At 37.2% G+C, this 20,648-nt stretch overlaps 1 protein-coding gene across 13 annotated transcripts in view; it reads right to left on the reverse strand.

Moving 5' to 3' along the window:
- Positions 1 to 1,021: 1,021 nt before the first annotated feature.
- The window catches only part of WDR20 (WD repeat domain 20), a 55,730-nt gene continuing 36,103 nt past the window's right edge, over positions 1,022 to 20,648 (reverse strand). For 4 of the 13 annotated variants that reach the window (XR_008431635.1, XM_053946603.1, XM_053946602.1 and 1 more), the window contains one exon: positions 10,802 to 11,785. Coding sequence is in view for 5 of the 13 variants with exons in the window: in XM_053946603.1 (XP_053802578.1) it covers positions 11,732 to 11,785 (54 nt within the window). In the remaining 8 variants the exon portion in view is untranslated. Of the gene's footprint in view, positions 1,283 to 10,801; positions 11,786 to 13,413; positions 13,562 to 17,722; positions 17,854 to 18,407; positions 19,812 to 20,648 lie in introns of those variants that run through there. The other 9 variants (XR_008431637.1, XR_008431631.1, XR_008431630.1 and 6 more) reach the window with 8 other exon arrangements.

The raw sequence follows: 20,648 nt of genomic DNA on the forward strand, positions 1-20,648 counted from the left end.
TGTATTAGTACAGAAATGGGATATTTCAGAGAGATGGGCAACAAGAAAACATAATAATAAAGGTAATTAATTTTATGTGAGCATATTTAACTAGAAGTAAAGTATATAAGTATTTTTCTCTTTACCCTGAGAAGGTAATATTTATTCATTAATAAAAAGACATTTTTAAAGAAATATGTAGACAGTTACTCTATTCCTAGTCTAGGGGAATGAACAAGCAATTTTGTTACTGGCTAAAAACTGAAATGACTGAGATGCATTACACCCTGTATGTGTTCCCTCCAATCTAAGAACTTGATCTTTATCCTCTATTAATATGTATTTTCGTTTCTGTGTTAATCTAGGCACAGGAAATAGAGGAAATAGGGTTCAGTTTTGCAGCTCTTTCTTTCTGCATTCAATTCCTATATTTAGTGGAAGTTACACGAACAAAAGAGAGCAGAAGATAGTGGCTTTCAGAAGATTTAATTGTAATCATCTCTCTTGACAGTTTCATAAAGTTATTTTACTAATGTTTGAAAAGCAAGGATTTCTAAATTCAGTTTATGAAATTTCATTTTCTGAAGATAAAATTTTGAGTCATAGAAGTGTACAGGAGAAGCCAAAGCCACCTGTTATATCACTGCTAAAGAGAACTCTAATAACTTAAGCTAGATGTCCTATTTATCAGCCTTTCCTTCTGTGATAGTCTCTATGCTCTTAGACCTTTCTTTTCATGATGTACAGAACAGTATTTGCATTACATACTATGGACACAGCTATCTTCAAGCCTGGACCCACTTACTATTTTAATGCAGCTTTACTGCTGTGATACTACCCCTGGGTATTGGAAAGTTTCTTCTTAAAGTAATCTGTGATTTCTTCTACAATTACTATTTTACAGTCATTGCTTGAATATTTTACTGTTTGTAATTTGTGGAAATATTTTATTTTTGCAGCAGAACATCCTGAAGTTAAGAGATTTTGGATCTTGTAGGAGTATCTATTCTCAGCAGACACACAGTACCTCCCCATGCTGGTACTGAGCACCTGAATGTTTGCTTACAAATGAGCTCTTATAGTTACAAAATTGGCATGTGGAGTCCTGGCTGTGTTTTCTATGAAATCACAAGGTGCTGTATTCAGTGGAGGGTTTTGCTTATCATTAATCAAGATAATCAAAGGTAAATAACTCAAATTAGGAGCATATGATCTTCGTTTCCATGGATTTGTAGAAGCTTCTGTGCTTAGTCTGCAGGGTTCATGAGGCAGTAATCCCATCTGGTCTGGCACTCTCTTCACCCTGTGGCAGGTTAGTAATAAAGCAGTTCAGGAGAGCACAGTACAAACGAAAGTGATTTACAAAGAAACATTTTGGAACATTTTTTCCCAGTGGCTTTGTATTTAGTAAAAATGTATTTTTCTCTGTTTTATCTCTGTGTAGAGTATGGCTCATTTCCTCTCATGAGCATCACAAACTATTCTCAGTCTTGTTACTACACTTAATGGTAAAGTGTTTCCCACTTTTTTTGGACTTACTAATACTTTCTGCAAAAACAGAGGAGATTAGAGAATACACTCCCTCTGATTTATGAATTTGATTTACAGTGTAGTGTATCTAAGACCCCTGTGCTCTTAAGATCTTGTGTGCTGATATATTTTGAAATCAGGTTCTGGTGTAGGAAGAGTTCAGGAAAAACAAATTAAAGTCTTTTAAGATTTTTGGTGATGATGAAACTATAACTCAAAAAAATTGTCACTGGTCTTCAAGAAAAAAGGAAAAATACCCACCATGAGTATTTCTCCAATATCTTTGTGCCCTAGCAACAGCAGCAGTTCTTTATTCTCCTCCCACACTGCTGTCTCTGATATGCAACCAGGACTGATAACATTTGCTTTGCTTCTTTCCTCCTCCACATGGCAAGTGCAGCTGCTGCCATCACCATCACATTAAATGACAACCATTATGCTTTGCCTGCTAACTTGTAGAAACATTTCTACTTCTCCAGCCAGAAAACTGTTAAAAGAAAAATCCCAAATGTGGCAGTACTCTTGCAAAGTAAATTGAGACCAAAAGCTTTAAGAATGCCTCGTTTTTTCATTTCAGCTTGAATCAGCTGGGCTTTGTAGCTTTGTAAGGAAATTACATGCTGCAAACTTAAGTTTTCTTAGGGGAAAACCCCCAAACCTTAAAGATACTTCCTTTCAGCTTAATCTAAAAATTTTCACTCTTTGCAACCACTGAATGTTTTCAGAGACCTTACAGGTGTGTTCAGAGAGAAAGGAGGGATGTTTATTGGAAATTAATGAATTAAAAGCGATACAGTCTTGCCAAACTAAAGGCAATTATGGGCAGGTTTGTTTCTTTTTCAGTGCCTCCTGCAGTTGTTGCTGTTGAATGATTGCATAAGCCTTTATGCTTTACAGCACATTGTGTAAGAACTTTTAGTCTTTTATTCAGCTATGGTGATCTTTCAAATCTTATTTCCCTTTCTGTTTCCTATAAATCATGATTCCAGGATCACACTTTTCAGTGGCTTGCACAGTTGTTCTTGAATTTGTTACAGTTTTACATTTGACAACAGCACATTTTTTAGTTCACACAGAAGCTAGTCCCAGCTGCGTGTCTTGATGCAGCTGCACAATGTGAATCAGATCTTTTTTCTCCTTCCTTTAGGCTTTATGAAGACACGCAGGGCAGTGTGCAGCCAGCTGTTTGATTGAATTTGCAAACAGTTAAAAAGAAGTTTCTCATGTCTACAAAGGGGCTGAGTGTTTTGCTTTCAAGAGTCATGTGGTGCTTCTGAAGTGTTACTTAAATTATAAGCCCAAGGAAAAAAGCAACAAGTGCAGGAAATAAATGTTACCGGACCTAGCTAAAGTCGATTGCTCTAATATGATAACAATGTTTTCAAGGACTCTGTGCAAGTTTTATATTAACTGAAGATCAAGCATAGGAATGCAGTTCAAATTACCATCTTTCCAGTGTGGCTGCTTGCAAAGAACCTGAGTGTTAGGAATGGAGTGTTATAAATACATTCTTGTGTGCATACACAGCAAGAGGGACTGCTTGATTCTGCTGTCTTAAAATGAGGAGAATACGTGGTCTTCTAGGATCTGCCACTTTACTAGAAGCAAACACAATCCCAGATCCATTGCCCTTCACCGGAAGGGATGACCTCTTTACATATTTTTCCCCAAACCAGAAGGAGAGGGCAGCTACAGATTTCTGTTTAATAACCCAAGCTACTCCTTCAATGCAAACCAGCAGCTGTGTTGCTCTGCTGCTCACATTATCCTCCAATTGTTGATAGGTATTAAACTGTCCACAAATGAATAATTTTAACATGTTATCTTCCTGACCAAAAAAAAGGGTTTTTTTAATCAAAAGTGACAGCTCAACTGTGTCTTCTCTAGTGCTAATACCATCTCTTACCTTGCAGTTTCCAGCCTTTTTTCTTGGATATAATGAGCTAAACCACATCTCAAAAATCCATGAAGTGATAGGCACTCCTGGTAACAAAACTCCAAAGTTTCAAGCAGTAAGTATGCATTCCCATAGTTACTAATCTCACTGTTTCAATATCCACACTAGAGCTGTACAGCTGTGTGCAATTTCTGCTCAGGGAACTACCACAAAAACCTAAATCTGTGCTGACACAAGAGCAGTGTCTTCTATCCCTACCCGGAGACAGTCGCCCATTCATGAACCTTACAGGCAGAGCAGAGGAAATCTGAGCCTATCTTGATCTTATTTGGCCTTTTATTTCCACAGTATCTTTAAGGCCAGTGACAAATTTTTAGGAAATAAAAGGGGTTTTTTTTCAAATACTACTTACTTTTCTCTAATGAATAATTACCTAAATCAGGTGAATTCTTTCTTTTCAGTAAATTGTAATCCTCTCTGAATATGCATGATTAAACGTTTTTCTCAGCTTGCTTAACACAGGTCAAGAATTTTGAGTTTTGAATCCTTCCTTTAAAGAAAGGAAAAGGAAAGTCTTCTCTTGTGCACAAATTGCCTTTCTATTTCCTGTGTGCAATGATAAGCTATGACCCCAATGAGAGAACTGCTGCCCATCAAACCTTACAGCACCTTTATTTTCAAGAACTCTGGCAAGTGACTTCAAATCACTTCAGTTTTGAAGATTAAAGTCAAAAGGTGAGGGGAGCATTGTGTCCATGTTTCAAGTGGCGTGAAATTAGTTTCCAGTGCTAGTCCTTGTCTCGTCAACCATGAACATAATTCAGTCAATGTAGTTCTTTGCATTGAGTCCAAACCTTACCTAAAACACTACTGATGCTTGTCTCTATTCTTTTTGCCCCCACTTTTTTAAGACAGCCAATATATGAGCTTTAACCATGCTCAAAAAATTAAGAGTAGTAGGAAATATGTTGGGGCAAGTACCTCGGTATTTGTGGCAAATTTCAAAAGCAAGTCCAAGACAGTAGTATTTAAATGGAAGAACTGTCAGCCCATTTAGAGAAAGTAATTTGTAGCACTGAGCTTGTTAGCTAGAAACAAATGTTTTACTTAAGCTGATTACTTGGGTTTATTCTGTCTGCCTAAACACAGATCTTTATTTGGTCTGATGCAGTTCCCCCTCCCCCCAAATCCCTGACATACACGAGAATTTAGAAGCTCTGATACCTCATAATCCCCTTGGTAGACTCTTGTTAGAGTTGCTGTTACTTAAAGGGTCAGCTCCACCCTTATTTTTAACTATCATCATCCTGTTTTTGATGTCTGCCTTGAGTTAAAAAGTTTTCCAGATGAAGCGTGGCAGAGACAGGAATTATGCTTTTGCCTTTTCAGGGCTTCAGTGTACATTTTGAGCAAATAAAAATATTTTTTTAAAAAACTTAATTATCATGTATTTAGATGAAATAGGGAAAATTCTAAACACGTATTTGACATGAAATAATAAATAATAAAAATCTGATTAAAAATCTGGTGAACGAAAACTTTGTTTATATATCACCTATGTGAAAAATACTCTGTGTATTCACTTGCTGTATCAACAAGGTGAGGTGGAAGTTAGTACCACATGGAAAACTTTCAAATACAGGTTTTTCTCAAAAAAACCCTCAAAAACCTCCACAAACTAGCAAAAAACAATTATAAATTATTTTCTGCTGTACATTCAGCTTTGAAAGCATGAACTCTCCTTCTACAGGAGAAGCTACTTTTTCAATGAATTTAGTTCTGGGATTCATCAGTGTAGGTTTTCTAAGTTCCTTTAGGCAAGATTTCAAGAAACATCAAGTAAGGCAAGTAATTTTTTAAAAAGGAATGAGGTGAAGTTGTAATTGGATGAGGGTTTTTTAATTTATGATTATTTGGGGTTTCTCTTCTAACTGTATTCCTTAAGATGTTCTCAGAAAGAAATTGTATCTTGTTTATTTATTTTAAAAGCATTCTCTCAGGAAAGTCTAGGAAAAAAACCAAAACAGCAACATGGGCCTCTGCTGGGAGAATTACCAAATTTTTTCTGGAGTAGCCAAATTGATTTCCTTTCCTACTCCTACATTGTATTCAGTTTTCTGGAAACCTAAGGAAGGTGGTGGAGCCCCTGTGTTCCAGTCTGTCAGATTTACTGGATCAAATATTGAGATGTAGACTCTCACTTGCCCACTGAAGCACATTTGAAACTTCTGTTGTTTCTTCAACAGTCTGAGAAACAGAAGGCACTTCAGTCTTCCCTGAAACATTTCCATTTGCCTGCTATAGAAGGAATAGAAGTGAGGAAAAGCCTGGCTGTGCAGTGAGAGAGACCCAGTCACGCTTCTGTTGTTGGAGATCTAACAAGAACAGTAGTGCCTGATTTTGTCTTGCTCTGACAATTTGCAGGAAAACCCCACAAGGTTTGAGGGCTGGTTTCCTACCATTTTGATATTATATTCCTGAAGGGGGTCAATATTTAATTAAAGCATTGTTCTGGCAGAGCACAGAGAGTGTTCTGCATTGAACTTCCTAAGTACTTGTTCCTTTTAGAACCTGGTGGAGGAGGAGGTTGGTTAAAAATAACATGAAAGGATTCTTTGAGCTCGAGTATTAGGAATGGAATGTTATCTACAGAATTTAAGTTTTCAAACTGTATTACAAATGACAGCTAACTGCTGTATTTTTTTTTTATTTAAGGGTTTGGGTTTTTTTCAGTTAGCTCTAGAAATTATTCACCTCCTGAATTCAGTAACTTCCACCTCAGGTTTTACTGAGAATGTGCAAATTGTTCAATCATATGAGATACTTGATTTTGATGCAGTTTCCCTAACTGCTGAGTAATTTTATGTAACTATACTCTAACTCAAAGCTAAACCAATTTTTTAGCTGATTGAAAAGTAAGTAAAACTTAGTCATAGTTTGCTTCAAGCCATTGATCTTAACATTAATCAAAAGTCTTAACAGGGCCTGGTATTGCAGCCACTTGCTTAAAAGAGCAGTAAAAGCACATAGCTGGTCATGGTTCAGAAATCTGGCACACAGATCACCAGCAACAATTTAACAGAATATTTCCTATTGTTAAATAAACTAAAAGGCAACATCCTTATCTTACTAGGAAAGAATCTTTATTCCAAACTGATACCATTGATTTTAAAATTCCTGAGATCTAAAAACTTGCATTAAGTAATTTGCGATACTTGAATTTGGTGATGTGTTAGAGAACATTTTGTTATTTAGAAAACAAAAGTCTGTGCAAGTCATACTTGGCTGGGGGTTAAAAATCTTCTGCCTACCAAGTGTGTATGCAAGACAGGTTTGGCAAATAACTTTTGGAGGTTTTAATAGTTACAGAAGTTACTCTGCTTATACACTTCATGGGAAGTGATAATTTTTTTCCATAACCAAACACTGGGCTCTGGTGCTGCTGTTCAAAAGCCCAGCCATGAGCAGGAGGCAAAGGGCATTTTGTGTGAGAGGTACTGCTGCAGGGAGACACCATGGAAAATGGGGCACTGGGGAGGAGCACATCACATCCAAGTCACTCAGCCAACCCTTAGGCATCAATTTGAGATTTGTGCTCTAGATCCAGCCTATTTATTCTAACCAATTAAGATACACAATGCAGTAAAATACAGGTTAACATAAAGATCTTGTAAGAGTAAAAATTAAGCCTGTTATGTTCACAGCTCTCCTTCTGAGACTCCACAGGGCTATGCATTTGTGAAAATAATTATTTGAGCTCTTCCAGTAAGCAGGCTTTTTACTGTGGTTTCTTGATTGGTTGATTGTTTTTGTAAGAAGAGGCATATCAACACTTGTAGGGTTCTGTTGTGACTGGATTAGATCCTAATCCTTGTTCAAGTCAACTTTGGACAACTTTGAGCATGCCCAAATTCCATACCGTAGCTTTTCTGTGTGGAGAAGCTCGTGAGACTCAAGTTCTTTATGAATCTTTTTGACATCTACTACTTAAAAGCACTTGTCTAACTTCTGTTTGGCTTCATGTTTAGATGATGGTATTATTACCACATACTATACTGAGGATCAACATGACATTTGTAAGGAGATTCTTGAAAATGTGAAAATAGTCACAGGGTAAATGTGGTGTAGACTGTGGGAGTATTTGATATCGATTCAAATTTGACTATCCAAGTTAAATATCATGCACCTGCATCATGTACCATTGCTCAATTTATGTCATTTCTTCATAGCCAACTTTCAGAATCTCAATAGCAAGAATGGAAACACATCCCAGCCTTGGCAAGAATTTGTATGGAATAAGACTAAAGCACTTGAACAAGGCTCTGTAGGGAAACCTCTACTGCTGCTACTTGCACTAGGTGTGCCAAAGGAAGAGCAGATTTCTCTTACTAGGACTGAACAAGTGCATGAGCCGAGTTTTAGTGGAGGAAGTGCTTTGCACTAGTAGAGTGAGAACACTGTAACAAAGGGAAACAGCAGAACACAATGGTACAGCTAACTGCTCCTTGTCATTTTACTGAAACTCCTACAGCATGGATGCTGCTTTCCTCCAGCTCCAAGCAGAAAGTGTTCTCCTGAACACAGTATCTCAAAGAGCAGAAGGTATGTAAAACCACAGTGACTGGCTGAGGTTTCCTGCTCTGTTATATTTCAGTGAATCATCTTCCCCCGTCTGTATGCTTCCATGTTAGCAGCTCATACTGATAGAACAGAGAACTTCAACAATAAGGCAATACAGTATTTGTCTGAATACTTACCATAGGGATTCTTTACAGACAGACAGATAGATATGTGAAAGGTATGATGCTACACTTAGAAAATGAAATTAAGGACTGCAGTTCTATAGGCAGGCAACACAGTGCAACAGTAACCTCCAAGTTCTTACCTTTGGAACACTGAGCAAAAGGTGCCATGAGCTTATCCAGTGTTTTTTCCAGAGAGGAAGATGGTGAGTTGCTTAGTCTGATATATTTGGAGTTGAGCATAATGAGTAGCATTAAAATTGATGGTCTAAAAATAGGTAACTGACTGGATCCAAGGGAGCTTACTCTCCACTGTTGTTAATTTCTTACAAAAAAAAGAGGACAAATCCTACTACCCACATTTGATGGACTGTTCTGACTCAGATCTCCCTTACCTAGCACTATACAGGAGGTCAAAGCTCAGATTATCAAACCATATTCCTGATGGAGATATATTTATTCTATTTGTTGCTTCTCATAATCAGTTCTTGGAAGCCTCAAATCACAGATGCTGAAGTTTAAGTATTTTGACTAAAAAATATAAAAATTCCATCAAACTGTTTTTGCACAAAGTACCTTCCTGATTTCAGAAGTGTTATTGCCACTGTTTGCTTCCCTAATTAATATATCAGGTAGGTGATTATTCATACACCAGGAAAAAGATGAAGTCAGAATTCTTGTACGTTTTAACCTGGAAAGAAAGGGCTACCAGAATAACATCTTGTGTATTATCACATTCTGTGTATCTGGAGCTGTCATACTGTTGTAATGAGAATAGCAATTTCATGTTTCATTTTTGTTACAAAATTGCAAATCTGAAGTGAAGAACCACATTGGAATTTTTCTTCATTTTTTCTGCACTTTCAGGTGGATCTTACTCAGTTTGGCACATACAGTACTTCAAGGATATTGATTTCCTAACAAGTTCTTTGCTGTTAAACCTCTGGAGACAACTTACACTTCTCTGGCTGTTGGATGAAAAGGCAAACTTGAGTTTTCCCACCTGCTTTATAGTTAAAATATACCCAAACTTTAAACTACAAACTGGCAAGTATAGTTCCTACCCTCATTCTTCCAGCTAAAATTCCATACTGAGATTATCTGTGTTCCACTCGCTTTTAATTATTTTTTTAATGTAGTAGGAAAAATATTTTTATTAAAAGCTGTATCTACAGCAGCAGTCTTAAGTTCCTTCCAGGTAAGTTATTAGTATCCTGTTTCTTACTAAAATAATTTTTTTCCAGATGGAATAGAGTGTGGTATGGGCAATTCAAGCTTCTAGATGATTGCCCTAATAGTAAAGAAGAAGCTGAAAAAAGAAAACCCACACACATTCCTTGTGTGCTGCTGGACTACAATTTGTGGCAGGGACATACCCTGCCAACACGGATGTGAGTAGCTGCTGTTGTTCCCCTGATGTTGGATATTGCATTTCTTTCCCTACTGGTTTTGTATTTTTCCAGCTGAAGGAGAGAAGTCTTTTAAAGTTACTGCGTATTTTTTCAACTATTTCACTTTGACTCAGACCATATGAAGCACTTATATAGAAGAAGTCTATGGGGAGATAACTACACTAGTTTTCAGTGACAAGGTTTATCTGTATTTTAACAGTTAAACCCACTATGTTAATAAAACAAAACTTCTGAAAAATAATCCTGCTCAGTTTCAGTATTTTCCCCATTCCTCCCCCATTCCATATTTTAGAAGAAGACAGATAAGTATTGTAAAGCACAGCTACATCTTGAAAAAAGTAGGGAACTAATTCCCAGCTTATAAACAGATCTGGCAGCTCTCTATGCACTGGCTGCATTGCAAGGATAAGACTTAGTTACAAGCTACTGCAGTTGCTTCTCCCCAAATGTTCATTCATTTCCTGAAAACAAATCACTTGTCATGCCAGAAATTGTCTTAAGTTTACCTGTAATTAAAAAAATTCTACCCAGCTTTATTGTTGGAGAGCAGGAAGGGCATTAACTTGTGCCCACAGATACAGTATGTGCCCAAAGGCAAGTTCATGGTTCTGGGCAAGCAGCCTGTGTTCTACTCTGCCTGCAGGATTCTACAAATCCCAGTTATGAATGTTGCTGCATAAGAAAAAGGGAAGCATATGGTGGCTACTTCTATTTTCTGTCATTCTGGGGCTGGACATAGAGAACTTCTTGCAAGAACTACTGAAAACAAGTTAAATGGTGTGTTGACTGATTAAAAATGACAAGTGTTTAGACAAGCAACATTAACCTCTGCAAATCCATGGATATCCCCATCACACTTATCAGTTTAATACCATTGAATTATAAATGAGATGCCTGATGTAAGACAAATGAGTCTCAGAAATGCTACTCCAATATGTTAACCCAGTTTCTGATTGATAAGTCAGAAAGTGTGTACAGCTACTGCTGTGGGATCTTCCACTTCCAACTCCAAATGCACGGGACTACACAATAACAAAATCCTTACCCCATGAAGTTGCCTGTCTGTGAAATTGATGCTGTATGATGTATTTAAACTGCAGGACGTGTCTGGAGATAAGCCATTTAGAACAAGAACAGAACAATTGTATTTCACTTTCCTAACTGAAATTCAATTATATTAAATATAAAGCAATGTTCTAAGCAAGGTATTTTTGAAAGGAATTTGTTCTACAAAGTTTAGGTAGTATTTCTGTACCAAACATTTAATTCAGCAAAGAATTGGTTACATCAAAAATGATTGGATTTGAACAGAAAGTAAACAAAAATGCATATTCAAGATAGTTTAATATGTATTTTCTGAATTAGAAATACCACTTTTTTAAATGAATGAGAATATCTAGTGTAATGATCCATTACTCCCATCCCCCATCACTGAATTACATTATTTATACATATAATACAGAGCTGATTGCAGTTGGAAACAACAATATTAAAATAAATGTTTAATAGATACAAAGGATCTTTTCTCCACAACATAGTTTTTCTGGTGTCTGGACACCAATTTTAAAGTAATTCTCTATAAGCATTAAACTATTTAAGTGCAAAACAATTTTGTTTTTAAAAAATCTATGATTGCAGCATCCATCTTCCTGAAAAACATTTTGAAGCCAGAAAGTAAAGACTTTCATTTTCCATGAGTGCATTCCAGGCTGTCTTCTAGCCATCTCTGGTTAAAAAAATCAGTGCAAAATAAACAATGGTGAAGTACTAGTTTAACCATTGAACTTACTTGAATTTAAGAAACATATCTTATTTTACACTATATATATATATATATTTTATTTATATATTTATAGAGAGATTAAATTACACTGGACTTGAAAAGTATAAAGAAAACAAAAATGTTACTACTTTTTCCTGCAGTACTAAAGGAAGCTTTTTGCTTTTTCTCCAATGCAAACTCTTCCTTGGGTGAGCAGCCTAGCAGGATCAGCTGTAGTGAGAACTCCTTACATTTGTCCTTTGCAAGTCACTATGTGATTCACATAATTCCATGTTTACACTCTGCCACATTATAATTTGTGATGCTCTTTGCCTGAAGAACAGCTCCTGGTTCCACTGTCATTACTTCTTGTCCTGCGTTCAGAGATTTGCTAGCAGTAGTGTGATGGCTATACTACAGTTCCACTTGGAGAATTGGCCTGGTTTTGGGATGACAATAAACCCTGCAAACAAAGCAGTTTACATTAATCCAGCAAGAGAACCTGACATGAATTTTAAAAAGTTCTTAACCTGAACCTACAATGAGTACAGTTGATTTTTACCAACACTTGCTTATTACTTCAGACATCAGCACCTTCTCTCCTACAAAGGCTCTAAGCCACCACGATCTCAGCCAAGCAGTGCACAAAGAGCTCTCAGACAGGAAGAAATGTGTGCGTTTATGACACGGAATGGATCTGATCCCAGCATTTGGTTTAATCTACCTTGGACTTGGAGTCATAGTGAATTGTGAAACTCTAAAAATCACACACAAAAAAAGTGATCAGCATTTTACTAGGGTGGTGTCAAAAAAGCCTATTTCAATATCAGTATGTTTGACACCTGACCTGACACAGGGAAACGCTCCATCTCTTATATGTGATTGATTATTACAAGGTTTGAATAGAAAAATAGATCGTCTAACCAAATATTTGTTTTGGAAATTTTAAAACAGAATGAAACACTGACAAGAGTTCAGTAGAGATTTCCTTACAATTTAAGTTCACACTCAGGAAAACTTGTTACCAGCTCTTCTAACCACCCTGCCATTCAAATCAAGAGACTTATTTCACACACAGCCCCATGACTGCACGGTGCCCCTCACTACACAGAGGCTGCTGCTCTGGATTAAAGCAACTACACCTTATGGATGGTACCAACGGACAGACTCCACTTCAGATGTATGCATAGTAGCCCCTTTTTAATAATTCATATAAAAGTAACTTTATCAGGCTTATTTAGGAAAAGCTTATTGTCAAAATACAATTAGCCTTCTTATAAGGTCATTAGTTAGTTCTACCGAGTGCCAGCAGGCCAAGGAGCATGCTGGCAGCTGGAAGCACACTGGCAGCTGGAAGCACGCCAGCAAGTATCCCCATGCAACTCCTCACCTTGTAGGTATGATAAATGCACTTTCAGCAACTCCTCTAAGCAGCTCCCAACTTATGTTCTTACCTCCAAATTAAGATCCTGGGACTCAGATCCATCAAACTAGACAAGATCAGGCAGCAATTAGCTTACAGACAGAAGACAGAATTATGTCACTTCTTCAGAATCTACAGGAGCTCTTTCAAACTTGGATCCAAGAACTGAGAGGTCATGATGATGGAAGTAAACCCTGACCTCAGAAGAGGTGGAAAGAGGGGAAAGAGGGCCAGGCTGACTGGATTCAAGTAATCAAATTTCTGTTAAAACCAAAGCCCTTCTTTTTAAAAAAAACATCTGATCATTTCGGATATGTCATGAACCTGGATATTTTGCAGGATTTATGGCAGACTGTAGTTGCATATGGTCCATATGACATTTATATATAACAAAGCACATGGTACTTAACTTGGCACCTTCCATAGGCCTCACCTGAAGAAACCTGAACACCTTTACTTGTATTTGTTTATGCAAGGAATATCTGATTCAAGCACTGTTGAGGTAGACTGAAGTGGGTTGTTCTTTGCACTTGACATTCAGGATGTGCAAAGATCCTGCATATTTCACGAGAACAAAAAGTTTCCTATTTATTACTTATGGACTAGATGGTGAAAGAAGGCAGAACTTTAGAGCAAACAAGCCACTGAAGCACTTCTGAAATTTTTACCAGGGAAGTTTTGTTGGAAAGTGACAAGGTTGAATCAGAATTCACTAGTTCATTACTGAAGCATTCTTCACAAGTCTATTAAATCTAGCAGCAACTGGAAGGTCTTTCTTGCCAGAAGATTACATCCACTAAGCAACTCTGAAGTACCCTGGAAAAAGACGTCCAAAGGTATTATTTTCAGTATTAATTAAATCAGCAATCCAACTTGTTCATATGCAAATATGTGCTTTATAAGCACACAGGAAGCTCTAGGGATGGAATAATGTAAAGTCTTTTTCAACAGGCTCATAACCACTCAATACAGGAGAAATAAGCCCTATTCTAGCATTGGATTTACACTGTAACACAACCAATTCTTGGGAAACAAAATTAATCTATTTTTCTAGGATTCCTCTAGAAACTGGCAGCACATACTGAAATTCAGTGTGGTGCCTTATTCCCTGTGAACTACCAACCACTCTAGAATGCAAGTTCCAAGACTAGGAACAAGGAGTCAGTCCTGGTTACATCTCATAGGCAGTGAATGCTCCCTGCTTTGAAGAGCAGCAGCTCAGTGCAGATGGCTTTCAGCGAGTACTAGGAATTCCTTGTATTTTAGTCCTTGCTCTGAATTAATTCTACAACTCTGAGCAGGCAAGCCAGAGAAACACCGAAGTGGAAATAACCTCAAGGCCAATAACCTTGTGCTTCTGCAGATGGAACAAACATATGCAAGTACTGCCTTAAAACTTGGACTAGGCTATGATGCTGTTCAGAAATTCACTCCTAGGGGAGAGACCAGAAAGTTTGGGAGTTCTTCCAAGTACTTGATTTCAGAAGATATCTTAAATGTTCATACAAGAAAAGCAAGAGTATGAATTTGTTTTTTAGGCACATAAGTTTCACCGAAGGTGGTGAGTTCTCAGTGGGTCCTGATTAAAACAAAAATTCTACAGCATTTTGCCATTGTATCAGAACCTTCCAAGCAAGGTTATTCACGAGGTTGTGTTCGATGTAACACAGGAGATAGAGGAAAACAACCTAAGAAAAGCAAGTGAGGGCTCAAATAAAGTTACTGCTTTGATACAAAAGTTCACAATAAGTCTCATCTGTGATACGAACGGTGTGGGATTGGAACAGTTGTAGTTACATTTTCTGGAAGAATACTATGGGTAAGGTCATGAAAAAAATAGAAAAAGCTCCTGCCTGTAAAGAAAGAAGAAAGGCAATAGAGTGTTTTGCTTTCTGTGATGGAACCACCCAGTCTATCAGGTGGGAAAAGATGGAACAAAAGCTGCAAAAAATTATTAGAGCAGCAGCCAAGTCAGCCCGTTAACAGCTGTGACAGGAAAAATGGAAGAGCAGAGCCACAACAGCTGCAGCTCTGCCACATGGTGCAGCAGCTTCAGGCTTAAGGACAAACAGATCCCACTGAGCAAGCAGCAGGAACAAATTAAGACACTGCTCAAAGTTTTGTAAATAAATGTAGTGTTTTATTAGCAGTAGTATTTTGTCAGCATATGAGTCTAGCAGGCATGGGATATGGAAGAGTTATGAGGTCCAAGACAGGAATTCAGCAAAACAATATTCATCCCAACCTCAGAGAGGTAGCTGTTGTCATCTTAATGGGACACTCCACGGCTGAGCAATGCAGCTTTCAGAGGATGGGGTCATTTTTCCTAAGTTAGTCAGTGAGTGCTGTGAGTATTGAACACAGGCTGCCTCAGCTCTAGCTGCTAGGGCTATCCTGTTTATCCATGCATTCTCTGACTTCCTGAAACACACAGGACTTTGCACATCTGGTAAAAATACGCTGGCATGGGTAGGAATGAAAAGCCATAACAAATACAATCAGGAAGGCCATTTGCACCCGAGCTTCGTGGCACTCATTTGCTGGGGTCTGTTCGCTGCAGCAGCACGAACGCAAACCCTCCTCCCCATTTATGGGATTGTGAGGAGAGGGGTGGGTAATATTTTTAAAAATTCTACATACAATCCAGACAAAAGTCTGGGGCTTTTTTCCAAAGACATGAAACATAAGTTTCACAACAGAAGCTATGAAAAATCAGCATGTAATTGCTGTATTAAAAAAAAATCAGGAAGATATTGCACTATTAAATAGGAAAAAAGTCAACAGTAGCCACTGAGTTAATATTTTCTTAATTTAAATTAGAAGATGTTTAATTGAAGCCAAAGGTGCAATCATACAGTTTCAGTAATCTAGATAATAAACAGCAAGTTTGGACATGCAAGCAGGATACAGAAAGTGCATGTCTCCTTCAGGGAAACAGCTCTGCTGGCACTCAGGACATATTGGGCATCAAACTCTGCTCATCTTTCTAATTTCTGGTTTGAAATTGCAAGGTAGAAAAAATAAAGGAAAGGGTCCAACCTAACAAACAATCCAATGTAAAAAAAGAAGTCTCATAGTACACTTCACTAATGCAATTAAACCAATTAAAATATGAAATTAACAAATGCTCATACAAGAATGGTATTGGTTTGTTAAACCATTTCTACTATTGCTAGTATGTTAAATAATGGGAAGTTATTTGAAAAATATTCCAGTAGTTTATTCTTGTCCAGAACTGTGATATTCCTGAAGTAATTACGGTTACTACGCAACTAGAGTTACAGAGTAATCTGGACTGAAGCTTTGCATCTTCAAGTTCTTTATCCAAACAAGTAAGTATTTACCAGCAAAAGTTTTGAAGTGCATATACTCTCTAAATCACATATTAATCTCTAACGGAGTAATAAAATTAATTTAATGAAAATGCTGAGGAAAGCACATACTGTTCATTCACATAACATGCTACAGAGAAATATTTCGTATGGGATTTAGGGAGATACAGCAAAGCTGATGCCTGTCTTTACCCAGTTTGTATGTTCACTAAATGGGCTTTTAAATTTTTATTCCACTTGCCTTTTTTCCCTCTGTTCTGATAACATTACACGAAAGTGTAAATGCATAAACCATTTGACACCAGACTTTATGAAAGACTGTAGCACCTTTAGGGTTTCACTTGCAACTTCTGTGTATATAAATGAGTTTTTCTCTTAACAGAGGTCACCATCAACAAAAAAAAAACAAATTCAAGGCTGGTAGAAAACCATCAGTAACTAAAGATCTGTCCAGTGGCACTAGGTGAATGAAAGATATGCAGGTCCAAGAGGAAAAAAAAAAATTAAGATGCAACTACTTGGGTGCTTGAAAATGCAAAAAGGCTTTTGCCAGCAGAAACCTGACTTGGCTCAAAAAATAGGACCTTAAGCTTCATTCAAGTAGTAAGGGCTCACAGGCTTATAAGCTGTTGTTTCTCTATTTTCCTCAAACTACAAAAGTCAGTAAGGTGTAAAATTTTCAGTTTAGAAAATAATGAAATTGAGATAAACCACAGAAAACCTCAGGGAAAAGCATGTGACTTAAGGCAACTCCATGTGATTTAGCTGTAAGTCTGCTAAGACTGTGGTCTTAGCAGAAGAAAGGAGCCAAATTAGTTTGATAAGGTTGAGCAGCACCTACCTAAAATCCAGCTTCAAAACCCAGAAAATAATATGATCTTAGAAGTTATTTCCTTGAGAGGTTTGTGCAACATTATTAAAGGCAAGTAAAATGACACCTTCATGTTTCAAGATATATTTTGCCAAATACTTCCTGTGACCACAAAACCTGTGGAAACTGGGTTTTGTTTCAGGCTCACACTATGGAGAAACTGGTTTGACCAACCAGTTCTTACATCATTGGATATAACTGGATGTTCCAGAAGCATTCAAGCAGATTTAATTTTTTCTTTCACTAGCCCTTATTCTTAAATATGCATCTATGTTGTATGTATAGATCATCACAATGGTCAATCAATGCTTTTGAAGTACCACAAAGTTCTCAAGTTTACATAAGATGATTGTCTCAGCTTTAGTCTACAGAGTATTTTTGCATAAGAGACAAACAAGAGTCCTCCCTGTCAGACTGGATGCAAAGTAACTCACTTTCACGCTGAAATTCCTCAAAAATGCCTCTGAAACACTTCAGTAAATAGCATTTGTTTGGCTTTTCTTTGTTAACAAAGACTCACCGCTGCAAAGGTGAGACAATGCCTAACCCCTCCAAAGGAAGGACAATATCTGAAGTCTTCCCCTAAATTTGCTCCAAGAAATTGTGCAGCCAAATTTTTAGACTAGTTTATTTTAGTTCAGATGAGTTTCATTCTAGACTATTTTTTCTAGACAGAAAATGCTTGACTCATCTGTATGAGCCATATCCTCAGGGCTGTAAATTCAGCAATCATTAGGTAAACACCAAGATCTAAAGCTGGAATAAAGAACATACCCTGCACCAGAGTCCACAGAGGAAAGAGCTCCTGTAGAGTCCTAGAAGGAATGACGACACTCTGCCCCAGCTCCTACCGGACAGGTGTGCAGAGAGAATCTAGATACAGCCATGTCTGTGTTCTGCTGAATCTGAGTTTAAACAGGTTTGAAAAGTGGTTTGGTAAGTATTCTGTCTAATGTTACTCTAGTCCTAAAAAAAATAGCTACCTTGAGTCATGACCTTATCAGCAAGCTTTAAACATCAAAACATCTGCATAGTCTTGAGACAAATTGAAACATTTTCTCAGAACAGGTTACAGATGTGATCAACTTCTTACTTTAAAGCATGGCAAGTTAACAGTTTCATTGTGGCCATTTGTTCAGCACAGTGTGAGACCATAAGACCACCTAAGCACTGCAAGACAAATTAAAACTCAAGTGTGGAAAGGACTATTGAAAGTTATCTACATTTACAGTTCAATCACACATTTTTATTTAACATCAGTATACAGAGGACAACCCCAGCAAGTTATTTTGTAATGTCAAGTATTTAGTAAAGTTCTTCAGCTGTAACAGTGACAATAGAACAGCTAAAAATAAGCAGTATGAAACAAACATGATCTTCTTAAAATTATAAATATACCAACAATACTTCTTAAAGCTTAATTATTGCAACAGTTAAATTAACAATAGTTCATGTTAGAAAGGCTCTATGAAATTTATTCAAGTTGTCAAGAAATTAGATGGAAGTGTAAAAAGGAAATACATATGAATTTTACTTTTGATTTTCACTAAAGGTAGTCAATACAATTTTGTACAGTATCACCTAACATGTCAATCTTTAACAAACTCCAGTATACAGAATCATAAAATGCAGAAAAAATAGTTTAATCTTTACATGTAAATTGACAGTAAATTAACTGACACAAATTTTATTATTGTAACATAAGCAGGCCAGCATTTTAAATATTAATTTAGTATTTTTATATTGTTAAAGGGGCAGACATATACAGTCATTCCAAGTACATACTCAAATTTTAAGAGGTGATAATGCAGAACATGGGTTTTCTAGAAAGTGTTTAGTAAAAGTCATGTTATTTCCTAATCCAGACATCCTCATCATAAAGCCTTCACAGGGTTATGATCTCTCCTGGCTTTTCTGGAGCCACTTGTCACACCTCCTCACACACGCACACACACACATACCTTGCTATAAATATCACACCAGTGTACTCTAGTTTTAATTCACCCTGATAATGTGGGTATGCCATGTGCAACTTTGCTATTGTGCACATTACAGAAAGATTCAAATTTTAGCATGGTAACCTGAAGTTGTATAGCTGTGTTTCAGTTTAACTATAATCATCCCTGAAGTTTATACAGATACCGTATCACGTTGAAAGAAATCTATTTGATAGTACTTAAATACCAGCAATTGAACTTCAATTGTAATGATGAAATGCTCCTTTCCACTGAGGAAGAATTAGTATGTATAGCTGCTCGTCTCACTCAAATATAGTACATGAATGTTTAAGTACTTTCACTAAAACAGAAGTCATACTAAAACATGATACTGTACTACAATTGTAGTTAACTAGAAAATTCAAGGATGTTATAATTTAAGTCTAAGTTTTCCTGTACAATAAGTCAAATAAATAAATTCCACGTGCATTTGTTTTACAAAGTGGTAGGATGTTTCTCTTGCTAGGTTATACACTGCCATTTCTCCTGGGGGTGCTTCTGGCCAATCTTACCTTGAGCTTTCTGACACAGGGAACTCACCAGCAACTTTCATTCACTTAAAATGGATTTGCTGTACAGACAGTCAGTTCTGAAGTCCAACACAGAAATCACATAAGTAGTTACTCTGACCACTGAGTTCACAGAAAACTTATTTTGCATATCCAAGTACCACTTTGGGGTTTTGTGGGTTGCTTTTGCTGGGGTTTTTTTAAATTGCTTCTGCAGATCCTGTAATTCAGTTTGACGTAGCTATAAAGATAGCACAATGAAGTTTACTTTTGTTCCTTCCAAATTCTGTTTCTATATTTTCAGATTAATCCAACTGTTCTGTAATCCCATTAAGGTTTCCCATCCTGGGAAAGGGCCTGGGAAAGACAGGGGTGAGAGACGACAGCTAATTGTCAGCATGTTGAGAAGAAAAGCTCATACTCTTGTTAAGGCAACCTATTTTTCTGACCGCCCTGAACCTTCTTTCACAGAAACCAGCTCACAAAAAAAAAAAAAAAAAATTGAAACTAATGAACCCTGAGCCTCATCCAACTTGTTTCTAATAGAATTTTGCCATTCACTTCACTTCACTGACTGGGAGTTGGCAGAGCAGTTCTGAAGTGCAATGCAAGAACGGTACATCCCGTGAGGAAGCTCAAGGTATGGTTTTGTACAGACCAAAGCAGTAATTTGGAAAGTTTACAAACAAACTGTCAGGACAACATCAGCACTGCACAGACTATCAACCAGCAGAGGGATTGTGGCTGAAGAGACACTTCTGGATTTATTTTCCACTCAGGGCAGCACAAGCCCAACAAGAAAAATAAACAGAATTTGTCATATACTGTCAAATTATCCAGCACATGTTTTGATGGCTGTTGGAAATGAGAGGGAGAGGTAGCACTGGCTCAATGGAAATTACATTAGACACTGCAAGCCTCCTTTGCTTTTCCATCCAATTCTTTCTTTAGGCTAGCAGTGGCATCAAATTAATGAAGGCCTTCTGAGGCAATGATTGAAGCAGCAGCAAGATTCAGAGGCTTTTACTCTATAAAGTTTGCAGACAAAAAAGCGACAGAGCTTTAAGATCACTTGGGGAGCCATATGTCAAAGGAAGACTAGAAATAGCAACTTTAAACCCCAGAGTAATGGGACATCCTAAGATAAAACAGCTGGTGAAACAGAAATGATGGTATATAACCCAGTAAGAAAGA

The sequence above is a fragment of the Vidua chalybeata genome, chromosome 6 (assembly GCF_026979565.1).
Source record: "Vidua chalybeata isolate OUT-0048 chromosome 6, bVidCha1 merged haplotype, whole genome shotgun sequence".
Classification (NCBI taxonomy): Eukaryota; Metazoa; Chordata; class Aves; order Passeriformes; family Viduidae; genus Vidua; species Vidua chalybeata.